The sequence below is a fragment of the Scleropages formosus genome, chromosome 21 (genome assembly GCF_900964775.1).
Source record: "Scleropages formosus chromosome 21, fSclFor1.1, whole genome shotgun sequence".
Lineage (NCBI taxonomy): Eukaryota > Metazoa > Chordata > Actinopteri > Osteoglossiformes > Osteoglossidae > Scleropages > Scleropages formosus.
In genome coordinates this window covers 6973706-6989198 of record NC_041826.1, presented here as the reverse complement: position 1 = coordinate 6989198, position 15493 = coordinate 6973706, and the positions used below count along the sequence as shown (strand labels likewise).

At 38.3% G+C, this 15493-nt stretch overlaps 1 protein-coding gene across 1 annotated transcript in view; it reads left to right on the top strand.

Moving 5' to 3' along the window:
* Positions 1-15493, top strand: part of LOC108924238 (titin-like) — a 162790-nt gene that overhangs the window by 133659 nt on the left and 13638 nt on the right. The window contains exons 193-213 of the mRNA XM_029247484.1: positions 209-505; positions 772-1359; positions 1838-2140; positions 2275-2568; positions 2655-2942; positions 3658-3957; positions 4069-4371; positions 4459-4764; positions 4855-6621; positions 8157-8450; positions 8542-8829; positions 9065-9364; positions 9451-11517; positions 11622-11924; positions 12017-12322; positions 12408-12698; positions 13238-13534; positions 13630-13935; positions 14029-14331; positions 14440-14721; positions 14809-15402. Of these exons, the coding sequence (XP_029103317.1) occupies positions 209-505; positions 772-1359; positions 1838-2140; positions 2275-2568; positions 2655-2942; positions 3658-3957; positions 4069-4371; positions 4459-4764; positions 4855-6621; positions 8157-8450; positions 8542-8829; positions 9065-9364; positions 9451-11517; positions 11622-11924; positions 12017-12322; positions 12408-12698; positions 13238-13534; positions 13630-13935; positions 14029-14331; positions 14440-14721; positions 14809-15402 (10077 nt within the window). The remainder of the gene's footprint in view (positions 1-208; positions 506-771; positions 1360-1837; positions 2141-2274; positions 2569-2654; positions 2943-3657; positions 3958-4068; positions 4372-4458; positions 4765-4854; positions 6622-8156; positions 8451-8541; positions 8830-9064; positions 9365-9450; positions 11518-11621; positions 11925-12016; positions 12323-12407; positions 12699-13237; positions 13535-13629; positions 13936-14028; positions 14332-14439; positions 14722-14808; positions 15403-15493) is intronic.

The window sequence follows — 15493 nt, the reverse complement described above, 5'->3', positions numbered from 1 at the left end:
CGATTTATACGCAAATCATATTATGTCTGCTTTTTTGTTACTCACATAATGAGCACAGTACTTCATAAATTTTAAGAATTCCGTTTCACTGAAAGCTGTTCTTATATTCTGTTACTTTCCATAGAGATTTGATCACTGAAGTATAAACTGAACGTTGAATATCATTAATTACAATAATTTTTTATTTGCTTTCTTGATTTACTTACAGAAAAACCAAGTACCCCCACAAAACTTGGAGTTACTAATGTAACAAAGGATAGTGTTTCCCTGGCTTGGAGTAAGCCGGAGTTTGATGGGGGAAGCAGAATAACCAGTTACCTACTTGAATCCCTTGAAAAGGGACAAAAGAAGTGGATTAAGTGCGCTGTTGTCAAAACCACTGACCACGTGGTTCATAGTCTTAGGGAAAATGCTGAATATTTGTTCAGAGTGAGTGCAGAAAACCATGCTGGTCTAAGTGAACCCAAAGAAATGATTACACCTGTCATTGTAAAAGATAAGCTTGGTAAGTTGAATTAGTTTAACGTGAATTTGAAATTTAGTAGTTTATTGCGCTGCCAGTATTCAACTGGTTAAGGACACAGACTTGTAACCTGAAGGTTTTTGGTTCAGGTAATTACAGTAGTACCGTTACATAAAGTACACTATTTGAATTTTGTAACTTTGGATAAAAGTATATGGTATGCACTGAAATAATATTTCACATGTCCCCCTTTATCTATGAGGTGTGTTCTTATGTATTGTTTTGATTACACTCTTTTATGTTTACAGAATCTCCTGAGTTTGACATGAAGAACTTCAGTCGTAATACTGTCTATGTCAGAGCAGGATCAAATCTCAAATGTGAGATCCCTCTTACTGGAAAACCTCTGCCAAGAGTCACCCTTTCAAAAGACAGTATTATTATGAAATCAGCAAAGAGATTTAAATTTGAAGTCATTCCAGAAAGCTTGTTGATTAACCTTAAAGAAAGTATTGCTAGTGATTCTGGGAGGTATGACATTACAGCTTCCAACTCATGTGGAGTCGCAAAGACCTTTGTAAACATTTTGGTTCTGGACAGACCTGGTCCTCCAGTTGGGCCTGTGGAAATTAGTGATGTCACTGAAGACAGTTTATGTCTGAAATGGTTTCCCCCAGTATATGACGGTGGCAGCCCAGTAACAAACTACGTAGTTCTCAAACGTGAAACAAGCACTCCTGCATGGATGGAGGTTTCATCTACAGTTGCAAGAAGTGAAATAAAGATTACTAAATTGATGAAAGGGGAGGAATATCAATTCAGAATAAAAGCAGAGAATCGCTTTGGATTCAGTGATCACATTGACTCTAAGGCTGTGACAGCAAAACTCCCATACAGTAAGTGAATTACTTGGTTACTCTGGACACTCTATGGAAATGTTTATAAATTTAGAAACTAATTTATCTTAGGGTGGCACGGTGCCCAGTAGTTGACTCTGCAGCCTCACAGCGCCTGCAGTGGTTAGGTGTAGGTTCAAATCTGGTTTATTCTGTGTAGGGTCAGAATGTTCTCCCTATGTGGTATTCTCTGGGTGTGCCGGTTTCCACCCATAGGCCAAAGATGTGCTTCAGGTGAGCAGGTAACTCTAAATTACCTGTAGCGGGTGAATGTAGCTACCCTCCAGCAAACTGACGTCCTGCTTAGGGTGTACACTACTTAGCATTGTATCCTGTGCTTCTGGGATAGGCTCTGTACTGCTGTGTCAACATCAGTGTTCCAACACCTTGGAATAAGTGGTTTAGCATTGTGAGTAAGTTGTTTACCTTAAGAAAAGACAATGCTTAATTTTTGTTTAATTGATTGTTTATCTATTAGCCACCCCTGGGCCTCCTTCGACTCCTTGGGTAACTATGGTTTCAAGAAACAATATTACTGTTTGCTGGCATGAGCCAGTATCAGACGGAGGAAATCCTGTTTTTGGATACCACTTACAGATGAAAGATAGAAATAGCTCTGTTTGGCAGAAGGTTAACAAAACTGCTATCCGTGCCACTCAGTTTAGAGTGACAAACATATGCCCTGGACTCATCTACGAGTTCAAAGTTGCTGCAGAAAATTCAGCTGGCATTGGCAAAATCAGTAAAACATCAGATGAAGTCCTTGCAATTGATGCTTGTGGTAAATTTTCCTCTTCTTCTTCTTCTTCTTCTTCTTATTATTATTATTATTATTATTATTATTATTATTATTATTATTAACTATTTATTTTATATCAGTTTACTGAATTTAATTTTACACATTATTTGTTTCAGAGCCCCCAGGCAATGTGCGTATCTCTGATATCACAAAGAACTCCATTACCCTTGTCTGGCAGAAGCCTCCTTATGATGGTGGCAGTAAAGTCACAGGGTATATTGTGGAGAAGAGAGATGCATCAAAATGTAGATGGACAAAAGCAAACTTCACAAATGTCATTGAGACTAATTTCACCATATCTGGTTTGACACAAGATGAGTCCTACGAATTTAGAGTTTTTGCAAAGAATGCTGCTTCTGTCAGTAACCCATCTGTTATTGCTGGACCTGTAAAATGTGTAGATACCCAAGGTATTTATTTCATTTGTGTCAAACTTAATTTTTAAACAGTAAAAAAAAATGCAACTGTTAGTACAATGTTTTTGTTATTTGTGTAGGTACTCCTGAGATTGACCTGCCAGCAGAGTATCTGGATGTCCTAAATTATAAGGCTGGAGAAGTAGTCCAGATTCAAGTGGGAATCAAAGCTAGGCCACTACCTGTAATTGAGTGGTTCAAGGATGGAAAGGAATTTTTATCTAGTGCTCAGATATCTATTGAAAGCACTACAGATGCCTCAGGAATTATCATAAAGGATGCCAATCGTTTTCACAGTGGAACCTATGAAGTCAAAATCAAGAACGCTTTGGGCCTGGCATCAGCTTCAGTCAGAGTACAGATTCTAGGTATATATATATATATTCATAGCTGTTTCAGTCTCTTTCATAAAATGTTAACAGAATGCAGTAAAACACTTGTATATGTATAATTTGTGTGTGCAAATACTATTTCTGTAAAATTTTCCAATGAGGTAATAGTCAAAAGTTTGGAGACATTACTACTCATAGAAGGGTTAATCTTTATTTTTTTTACTTTTTTCTGTATTTTAGAATAATAATAACTAGAAAAGGACATCATAACTAATAAATAATAATAGACATCATAACCATGAAATAACACATATGGCATTATTCAGTGACCAAAAAGTGTTAAACAAACTAATACTCTGAAAAAATCAAAAATTTTATATTTTAGAGTCTTCAAAGTAGCCACTCTATACCATGAAAACAGCTTTGCACACTGCTGACATTCTCTCAACCAGTGTCATGAGGTAGCTACCGGTTATGCTTTTTCATCTCTTGAAGGAGTTCCTACATATGCTAAATGCTTGACTGTTTCTCCTTCACTTTCAAGAAATAAAATTTTTAAAAACAAATTTTTAGAAAGAAATTTCAAGCATTTCAGCGTAAGCTTTTACATCAAAATATCCTGAAAGACATCCATTCAGTAAGGTGTTTACAAACTTCTGACTAGTACTGTATGCAACGTGATTTTGTTCTATTTAGGTGTCCATAAAAATATAAATTTACCTGAAAGGATTTATTTTTGTGTGCATATCAGACATACCTGGACCTCCAGTTGGACCTGTTCAATTCAAGAGAGTAACAGCAGAGAACATCACCATTGCATGGAATCCTCCAATAGATGACGGTGGTGCAAATGTCACCCATTATGTTGTGGAGAAACGGGAGACAAGCAGAACTGCATGGTCAGTTGTATCTGAAGAACACAAGGAATGCACAATATCAGTGGAGAAATTAGTGAGAGGGAGTGAGTATGTCTTTCGTGTACGGGGCATGAACAAGTATGGCATTGGAGAACCTTTGGAATCTGCACCAGTTATTGCCAAGAATGCATTTGGTGAGTAAATAAATAACCATTATATGGTACATAATTTCATAAAATTTAACAGATAGATAGATAGATAGATAGATAGATAGATAGATAGATAACATTTCTTTTGTATTGTAGTTACACCAGGACAACCCAGTACGCCAGAGGCGATTAACATTACTAGATCAACAATGACTGTGGTTTGGGAGAGACCAGGTGTGGATGGTGGCAGTGACATCACTGGCTATTACTTGGAAATGCGTGATAAAAACACCCTACGTTGGCAGAAAGTCATGAAAGCTCCTGTTTGTGACACCATAAAGAACATCCTCAACCTTACAGGAGGAAAAGAATATCAGTATCGTGTTAATGCAATCAATCGTGCAGGAGAAGGTCCATACTCAGATGTCTCTGATTTCTACAAAGCAGTTGATCCTATACGTAAGCTTACATTACTTTTTTCATAAACATTAATTTTGTTCCCTGTGATCTCCTTGTTTTATATCAAATGCTCTTTCTCCCTTTTAGAACCACCAGATGAACCAAACAAACTGAAAGTAGTTGATTCAACAAAAACATCAATTACACTTGGTTGGGGAAAGCCAGAGTATGATGGTGGCAGTGAAATTACAAGTTATGTTGTTGAAAAGAGAGTCGCTGAAGAAGAAGAATGGGTGGTGATTAGCTCCAAAGGTGAAATTAGAACTACAGAATATGTTGTATCTCATTTACAACCTGAAACTGACTACTTCTTCCGTGTGTCTGCTGTTAACTGTGCTGGGCAAGGAAAACCAATTGAAATAGTTGAACCTGTGCAAGCCAAGGATATTCTTGGTAGGTCTGGAAAATGTGTTACTTGGACATTTTTGTACAGTGAATAGGAAAGAAAATATATATTCATACATATTTTCATTTTTTCAACAGAGGAAGCTCAGATAGATTCTGATATTGCACTGAGGACTCAATATACAGTGAAGGCGGGAACAGATGTGGAAATAATGGTTCCATTTAAGGGAAGACCTGTGCCAAATGTCACCTGGAAAGTAGATGAAACAGACATATGTAATGATCCAAAATACAAAATTCACAACAATGAATCTTCAACTCTCCTTATCATTCCACTGGTTACTCGTAATGACACAAACAAATATATTCTTGAACTTGAAAATGGTGTTGGGGAGCCCAAGAAAGTAACAATATTTGTTAAAGTGCTAGATACACCATCAGTTTGCCAAAAATTACAAATTAAGAATGTCACTCGTGGAAAAGTAACACTGAGCTGGGAAGAACCTCTTCTTGATGGTGGTGCACCAGTAATTAATTACATCATTGAAAAGAAAGACTCTGCAAAGCGATCATATACTTCTGTAACAACCAAGTGTGCCAGCACAACATATGAAATCGATAAACTTTCTGAAAAATCATCATATTTTTTCCGCGTGTCAGCAGAGAATGAAAACGGAATTGGTGATCCCTGTGAGACTGCGGAACCTGTTAAAGCCACTGAGATACCAGGTCAGGTAAAAAATATATCCATGAAAGATTCCACCAAAACATCGGTGACACTGCAGTGGAGTAAACCTGACTACGATGGTGGCAGCATAATATCAGACTATGTAATTGAAAAGAAACTGAATGATGAGAAGGACTGGACATTTGTAGGCACCAGCAGAACATGTGAATATGAAGTGACAAAGCTTAAGGAACTAGCAGCCATCGAATTTAGAGTTTGCGCCAAAAATGAGAAGGGACAAGGAGACTTCATGCAAATTGGACCCATCATAGTGAAGGACTTTATTATTCCACCCCATGCAGATCTATCAGAGTACCCGGGAGGTCAAATAAGTGTGCGTATTGGGCACAATGTCCATATTGAGTTGCCATACATAGGAAAACCAAGACCAACCGTTGAGTGGTTAAAAGACAACCTGCCACTGAAGGAAAGTGAACAGGTTCGCTTTAAAAAGACAGCAGACAAGGTTACTCTCATGATCAAGAATGTAAGAAAGAAAAATGGGGGAAAATATACATTAATTCTTGATAACAAGTTTTGCAGAAAATCATTCTGCATCAAAGTTGTTACCCTTGGGCCACCTGCAAAGCCTACTGGCCCCATTGAAATGGATGAAATCAGAGCAGAGAGCATAACAATATCTTGGGATGAGCCAAGTGATGATGGGGGTGGAGAAATTATTTGCTACAGTGTGGAGAAATGTGATAATTCCCAGACAGACTGGAAAATGGTTTGCTCAAATGTAACTGGGACAACATATAAGGTACCCAATTTAGTTAAAGGAACAGGGTATCAGTTCAGAGTATGTGCTGAAAACAGATATGGTGTGAGCGAGCCCTTGATTTCGCAGACAGTGCTTGCCAAACACCAGTACAGACCACCAAGCCCCCCAGGAAAGCCAGTCGTTTACAATATTATGCATGACAGCATGACTATTCGATGGGACGCACCCATTAATGACGGTGGTTCGGCAATAATTGGCTACCATGTTGACAAGAAAGAGAAAAACAGCATCATGTGGCAAAAAGTAAACACGGTAATAATAAAAGACACAAATTACAGAATTATTGGCCTCATTGAAGGACTGGAATATCAATTCAGAGTATATGCACAGAATGACTCTGGGATTAGTAAAGTCAGTGAGGCAAGCAAACTCACCACTGCTGTCTCACCTGTTGGTAAGTTATATTTTAACTTCTTAAATCTAAGTGCTGTGAGACTGATTTTACAGTGAGCTAACACATTGCCTTAGAGCATAGTATTCTCACTTTAGAGCTCCATGGGGTATGTGTGGAATTTGCATGTTCTCCATCTGTCTGTCTGGGTTTTCTTGAGGTTTCATGCTTCCATCCCCCATTCCACATACAGTGGCACATTCTTTTACAAGTATTCCACTAATGAATTTTTGAAGATACAGGCATTTTTCTATTCGTTTGCTTATATTTAATCATTTTACTAATTTTAATCATTTCTTCAGTTATCAGTTTATGGTAATGGGTGGCACAGTGGCACAGCGAGTAGCGCTGCTGTCGCACAACACCTGGGTGGTGCGAGAGAACGTGGGTTTGATCCTTGCTCAGTCTGTGTGGAGTTTGCATGTTCTCCCTGTGTCTGTGTGGGTTTCTTCTGGGTTCTCTGGTTTCCTCCCACAGTCCAAAGACATGCTGTTCAGGTTCCCCATAGTGTGTGAGTGTCACAGAGAGAGTGTGTTTCACTGATGTATGGATGAGAAAAGCATCTGCTAAGTGAATAAATGTAAATCTCATCCAAAAACAATAGGTGTGTAAGACCATCTTAATTCAACACATTTCCACAATACACCCCTGAGCTCTGGGATCAGACCTCTGTTTGACTTTGTCTCTAGCTTTCTGGAATTTCCATGTTGTCCCTGTGTTTGTTCAAGTTTCCCCAGAACACCGTATCCTCATCCCACAGTCTCTAACATGCAAAGATGCCTTTACTGTATGTGAGATCAGATGGGTGTGTACATCTTTCATACAAGTATAACATAATGTACCATGCATTAGGAAATAGCTTAGATTTATTAAATTTAGCAGACACTTTTCTGTGTAATGATGAGTAACTGATGTTTACCTAGTGCAGAGTAACTTACACTCCCAAATACACAACACTCCCTACGTTAATTTGCAGATTTACACAGCAAACCTCGCGTCCACTTCATTTATTGGCCAGCCGGTCACAGTGCAATGTACACACACATAAACAGACACAGTAAGGGCAATTTAAAATGACCCCATTCAGCAGAAACACGTGTATTTGGACTTTGAGAAGAAACTCACACAAACATGCAAACTTTACACAAACTGAGCTGAATTCAAAGCAATGTACAAATGGACAGACCAGGCTATGTGATGCACAAGCACTATCTAGTAAGCCACCGTGCTACCCAGTTTAGTTTTATATGAACTTAGTTTGCAGACTACACTTTGTAATTCATATTGGACAAATGTGACTTCTAAAATATTCTTAATAATCATATTGTTATGGTAAATCAGTAACACTAGATTGCCCTTAGTCTGCCACTGTGTGAGTGACCTGCAATTGTGCACTCCACTTTAAAGCCTTACTGTTCTGGGTTTTGTTGTGGATGATTGTGACTCTAGATGCATAATTTGATAATGTCAATTTTCAAACATTTTTATGACACATTTTGATATGTTCTAACTGTCAATATAACCTAATCTCACTTTAGATCCACCAGGGCTTCCTGACTACATTGATGTGACAAGTGATTCTATTACACTGAAATGGGATGCTCCCAAGAATGATGGAGGCAGTAAAATTGTAGCGTACTATGTGGAAAAACGTCAAGACCAAGGTCGCTGGTTGAAGTGCAACTTTATTGATGTTTCAGAATGCCAGTTCACAGTAACTGGTCTTAGAAGTGGTGATCGATACGAATTCAGAGTGATTGCAAGAAATGCAATTGGAACAATTAGTCCACCTTCCCAGTCTTCTGGGTATATTCTAGTCAGAGATGAAAGTAGTAAGTATAAATGAAAGATTTTTTCTTTTTCTAATAAAAACTGAAGAAAAAAAAATAGAAATATACTAATGGCTTTATTTTCTCTTTTTAGTTGCTCCAAACATTGAATTTGGTAAGGAATATTTTGAGGGTCTCACAGTCAGAGCTGGAGATAATATCAGACTTAAAGCCATAATCACTGGACGACCTGCACCTCAAGTCACTTGGTTTAAAGGCAGAAAGGAAATTGACAAAAAGACAATGATTGATATCACAACAGTCACTGGATCAAGCTCTCTCTTTATTAGAGATGCTGATCGCAACCATTGTGGTATATATAGTGTGGAAGCTAAGAATATCTCTGGAAGGAAAAAGCAGGACATTACTGTAAAGGTTCTAGGTGTGTATTTGCATCTCCCCCTTGTTTTATTCTTCTTATTGGCAGTGACTATCATAGTGCTTAAAAACAAAGACTATTGACCAGTTGTCGTACTATCTATCTAGTCAGAAAACTATAGTTAGTAAACTATCTAATTATTATTATTATTATAACAATCACAACGGTGAAAATTATAATAAATAATATTATAATCTGAATGTGAATTTGTGTTACAAATAATTTTTATGCCATGTAGATGTGCCTGGAGAACCAATTGGACCTATTACGTTTACCCATATCTCAGAAGAGAAAGCAACCCTCTCATGGAATCCACCTGAAAATGATGGATGCGCTCCCATCAAGCATTACATAATTGAGAAGCGTGATCCCTCAAAAATTTTATGGACACTTGTTACGGACCAGTGTGAAGTCTGCACATATACTGTCACTAAATTAATCAAAGACAATGAGTATCAGTTTCGTGTTTCTGCAGTCAACAAGTTTGGTGCTGGCAGACCACTAGAGTCCACTCCTATCACCGCAATGATGCCATTTGGTAAGGATTATTAAAATGTGTATGTTATGCTTCAACTGTGTATCAACGAGTCTCCTATATACAAATTTCTACTTATTGTCCTATAGCTGTTCCAGATGCTCCAGGTGCCCCTGAAGCTACCAGTATAACTGGACATAGCATTACACTGTCCTGGGAAATACCAAGCTCTGATGGAGGGAATGAAATCAAATATTACATTCTGGAAAAACGTGAAAAGAAGAACATGCGCTGGATGAAGATTTTATCAAAGAAACCCATCACTGAGCCTACATATACAGTAACAAACCTTACCGAAGGTTGTTTATATGAATTTCATGTCATGGCTACAAATGATGCTGGAATTGGACCAGCCAGCAATGCATCAGCACTTATAAAATGTAGTACGCCAACAAGCACTCCTAGTGCTCCAACAGTACTGAAAGCAACTGATTCTACAAAGACATCAGTCAGTCTGGAATGGACAACACCTGTATTCAGTGGTGGTATGGAGATCACTGGTTACATTATTGAGATGTGCAAAGTAAACTCTCAAGAATGGCAAAAAATAAATGTAGAAAACTGCACAAAAACAAAGTACACTGCAACTGGTTTAGATTCAAACGAAGAATATAAGTTCCGTGTCTGTGCAGTAAATGGAGTTGGGAAAGGAGAGGCCTGTGAAATTCTTGAACCAGTTCGCACTGTGGATAGACTTGCATCACCAGAAATTGACATTGATGCAAGCTTCAAACAGACACACATTGTGAGAAACGGAGGCACTGTCCGCCTTTATGCTGCTTTTAAGGGAAAACCTCCTCCTGTTGCTACATGGACCAAGGCAGATGGAGATTTCAGTGTGATGGTAGATATTAATACTACAGAAGATTATAGTACACTGATCATTGAAAACAGTAACAGATATGATTCAGGAAAGTACATTCTCTCTCTTGAAAACAGCAGTGGAAGCCAATCTATTACATTTAATGTTAAGGTCCTTGATACTCCAGGACCACCAGGACCCATCAAATTCACAGATGTTACAAAAGGAGCTTTGACACTCATGTGGAATGCACCAGTTAATGATGGAGGAGCCCACATTCAAAATTATATTGTTGAGAAACGCGAGGCTAGCCGCCGTACCTGGCAAGAAGTTAGTAGCAAATGTACACATGAAACTCTTAGAGTTACCGAACTCCTAGAGGGTATGCCATACTTTTTCAGGGTGCTTGCAGAAAATCAGTTTGGCCGAGGTGAAGCTTATGAAATGTCAGATCCAGTTATTGCCACTGCAGAACCTGCTCCACCAAAGACACTGAACATTGTTGATACGACCAACTCTACTGCCACTCTGGCCTGGTTGAAACCTGAACATGATGGCGGAAGTCGCATCACAGGCTATATGGTAGAAACCAAAGTGAAAGGCTCTGAGAAATGGGTTGCAAGTGGTCATACTAAGAACTTAAGTATGGTGCTTGAGGGTCTACAAGAGAACATGGAATATGAATTTCGTGTCAAGGCTAAGAATGATGCTGGCTATAGCAAACCACGAGATGCATCTTCTTCTGTGATTATTAAGGAACCCCACATTGAGCCAACTGCTGACCTTAGTGGAATAACGAATCAGCTTATTACATGTAAGTCTGGAAGCACTTTCACAGTTGATGTTCCTATTAGTGGAAGACCAGCTCCAAAGGTAACTTGGAAACTTGAGGAAATGAGACTGAAGGACACAGAAAGAGTTTCAATCAAGACATCCAAAAACAGAACCACCTTGTCAGTCAAGGACTGCATGAGAGGTGATGGTGGAAAATATTTTCTTATCCTAGAAAATATCACAGGATCCAAGACATTTACCATTACAGTAAATGTCATTGGTAGACCCAGTGCACCATCTGGACCTATTCAAGTTTCATCAATCTCATCAGAATCCTGTGTACTCACATGGGAAGCACCAGAAGATGATGGTGGAACTGAAATCACCAATTATATTGTGGAGAAGCGTGAATCTGGCTCAGGTGCTTGGCAGCTTGTGAATTCCAGTGTGAGGCATACAACTATCAGAGTCACCCATCTGACTAAATATATGCATTACACCTTCCGTGTTAGTGCTGAAAACAGATTTGGTGTGAGCAAACCTTCTGAATCTGAAACAATTGTTGCAGAACATCCATTTGGTGAGTTCAGTTTAGTTTGAAATCATTTAAAGTCTAATTGCACTTAAAGTTATTTTACATATGACCATTAATTCATTGATTCCTGTGTTACATTTTAATTTCAGTTCCTTCAAGTCCTCCAACACGACCAGATATAGTTTCTGTTACTGCAAATACAATCAGCATATGTTGGGAAGAACCATATAATGATGGTGGAAGTAAGGTGACTGGATATTGGATTGAGAAGAAAGAGCGAAATACCATCTTGTGGGTCAGGGATAACAAGATTCCATGCTTTGAGTGCTCCTATAAAGTAACTGATCTTATTGAAGGCCTTGAGTACCAGTTCAGAGTTTATGCAATGAATGCAGCTGGTCTTAGTAAACCTAGTGAAGCATCAAGAAGAGTCGTGGCTCAGAATCCAGTTGGTAAGTGAATATGTGATTTTAAATATCATGCACATGTTATTTGCCTTTTGAACAATAATGAGTATTTTTTGCCTGCTTTAATCTATATGTAGATCCTCCCACCAAACCAGAAGTCATGGATGTGACTGGATTCACGGTATCAATGAAATGGTCTACACCACTCAATAATGGTGGAAGCCAAATAGTAGGATATATTGTAGAACGCAAGCCGTACTCTCCCACTGGTGATGGTCGCTGGCTGAAATGCAACTACACAAATATAACAGACACAAACTTCACCGTAACAGGTCTGGGTGAAGGAGAAGTGTATGAATTCCATGTTATTGCCAAGAACGCAAATGGAATTTATAGTATGCCTTCAGAATCAACAGGACCTGTGACATGCAGAGCTGAATATTGTAAGATATTTTATTTTATTACTTGCATTGATTTCAACTATAACTGGCAGTTAGTTAATAATGTTTTGTTCTTACTATTTCTTAGCCCTTCCTGTAGCTGAGCTTGACAGCAAACTTCTTGCAGACACTGTGACTATCAGAGCTGGATCAGACCTTGTTCTTGATGCTGCAATTGGTGGCAAACCAGAACCCAAAGCTGTCTGGGCAAAGGGTGACAAGGAACTGGAGCTTTGTGAGAAATATTCCCTACAATACACAAATGCACGGGCTATGGCAATTATCAAGTTCTGTGATAGAAACGATTCTGGAAAATATATCCTGACAGTGAAGAATAGCAGTGGAGTGAAAACCATTGCTGTTAATGTAAAAGTGCTTGGTAAGTATCCATGTAGGAGCATAAAACAACAGCAGTTAATTCATGCCATTTTGATAATTAAAATATTTAAGAATTACAGGGAATTTTAATAGCACAAATGTGAATTAATCTAAATATTGCACCTAGCCCTCAGGCACACAATAATTTGTAGCCATCACACTTTGCATGATTTCAGTTTTCCATTTAATCTGAACCAGTCCCCACAGTAATAATTTAGTCATTTTCTGGGTTAATATCCAAGCCATTGATTTCCAAGCCCTGATCTCAGTCTGAAACCAGTTATTATAAATGCAACAATAAGTTGGGCAACAAGGCTAATTTGTCTGTGACACGTAGCTACAGGGGTTTCCTGATTTTTAAGAATCCTCTTTATGAAAGTTCTCTTTATTCTCTGAAATTCTCTTTATGAAGTTATGAAACAATCGTTTAATTAATTTTATAGGCATGTTCCTGTCTCATCCATCTCAAATAATATGATTTTTTAATGAAACATTTCAAAGAGATCAATATTTTTTTATTATTGCTACTAATTTTTTCAGATACACCTGGGCCTTGTCATGGCAAAATTACAATTGCTGGGGTGTCTGAGGAAAAATGCACAATATCTTGGCAAGAACCTTTAGAGGATGGTGGAGACCCAGTATCCCACTATATTGTTGAGAGACGTGACACCAATAGACTCAACTGGGTAACAATGGAAGCTGAGTGCAAAACGCTTTCATGTGTCATTGCCATGATAAAGAACTCTGAATACATCTTCCGTGTCAGGGGTGTAAACAAATATGGACCTGGTGTACCACTGCAATCTGAGCCTGTTGTTGCCAGGAACACATTTAGTAAGCATGATACCATCTGCAATTACATTTAAATTGTAATTGTACAAAAAAGTTTTGGATGATTTAATCTGTATTTTTTGTTGTTGATAATACAGCAATACCCTCACCCCCTGGAGCACCTGAAATCATTGCCGTTGGAAAAGATTTTGCCACTATTCAATGGTTAAGACCTGAATCTGATGGTGGTAATGAAATTAGCAATTACCTTGTGGAGAAACGAGAAAGGAAAACTGCCAGGTGGAGCAGAGTTAACAAAGACTTCACAATCAGAGACATAAGCTTTAAGATTACAGGTCTTCGTGAGGGCTGTGTTTACCAGTTCCGGGTTACAGCTGTAAATGCAGCGGGTGAAAGTGAACCAAGTGATACATCACTCTCTGTCTTCTGTAGAGAACCTACATGTAAGACTTTAACACTTGATCAATTTTTCAGTAAAAAAAAAAAAATGTAGAATGAATTTAAGAATAATTAACTTACATATTCTCTAATTTCAGATACACCTGATTCTCCTTCAATTCCACGTGTGGCAGATACCTCAAAGGACACCATTAGCCTTGTTTGGACAAGGCCAGTAGAGGATGGAGGTGCTGATGTGATTGGCTATATTCTTGAGTTTCAAGAAGAGGGAACAGAGCAGTGGGGAAAAGCTCATGAAAAAATAATCAGAAACACAGAATACACTGTAACTGGCCTTAATAATAACAAAAAGTACAGTTTTAGGGTTGCTGCAGTTAATATCAATGGTACTGGCAAATTCAGCAACCCCTGTGGAGAAATTGAGCCGTTAGAAAGAACTGGTAAGTTGTAAAAAAATAATTTGAGGAAAGGTGAAATTCTGTCTTTTTGCATATAAAAGCAAAATGCACCTTGACATTACAATTTATTATTAACTAATATTTTCTCAGAAATACCGGATCTCGAGCTTGATTATAACCTGAAGAAGACTGTCTCTTTGAGAGCTGGTGGCTGCCTTCGCCTTTTTGTGACTGTGACTGGAAGACCTTTCCCAGTAATCAGATGGAGCAAATCTGATGTAGACCTTCAGAATCGAGCATTCATTGAAGTAAATGACAGCTGCACAACTCTAATAATCGACAAAGTAAATCGATATGATGCAGGGCACTATACAGTTGAGGCTGAGAATCCATCTGGAAAGAAATCAGCTTCCATCTCTGTGATCATTTATGGTACGGAACTTACGGTTTTCAGAAGTATTTATTATGTTTTTAAACACAAAGTAAATGTTATCCCTGAATGATAATATTCTCTTACAGATTCGCCTGGCCCACCGGGTCTACTTAAAATTATGGATCTATCAAAGGACTCTGCCTTCATTACATGGGATGCCCCAAGTGTGGATGGTGGTGCTCCTGTAACAAATTACATAATTGAGAGACGAGAGGCTTCAATGAGAGCCTACAAGACGGTTACATCTAAATGTAGCAAAACATCATATAAAGTCACTGGACTGACTGAAGGAATGCTTTATTACTTCAGAGTCATGCCAGAAAATATATATGGAATTGGTGAACCACGCGAAACTTCTGATGCAGTGATTGTGTGTGAGATGCCTATGGTTCCACAAAAACTTGAAGTTGTGGATGTAACCAAGTCCACTGTAACCCTTTCATGGGAGAAACCTCTCCATGATGGTGGCAGCAGACTTACAGGATATGTGATTGAAGCTTGCAGATTTGGAACCGAGAAATGGATGAAGGTGGCAACTTTAAAAACATCTGATTTTCAGCACACAATTATCTCTCTAAATGAGAATGAACAATACCTTTTCCGAATAAGGGCTGTCAACAGCAGAGGAGTTAGTGAGCCTAGAGAGATTGTGACACCTATAACTGTGCAAGAATTGCAAGGTAATTATATATTACTTTATAATTACAATTTGAAATTTGTTTTAGTAAATTATTATGTCTGTGTATATGTACAGTAAATCATGCTTCTTTT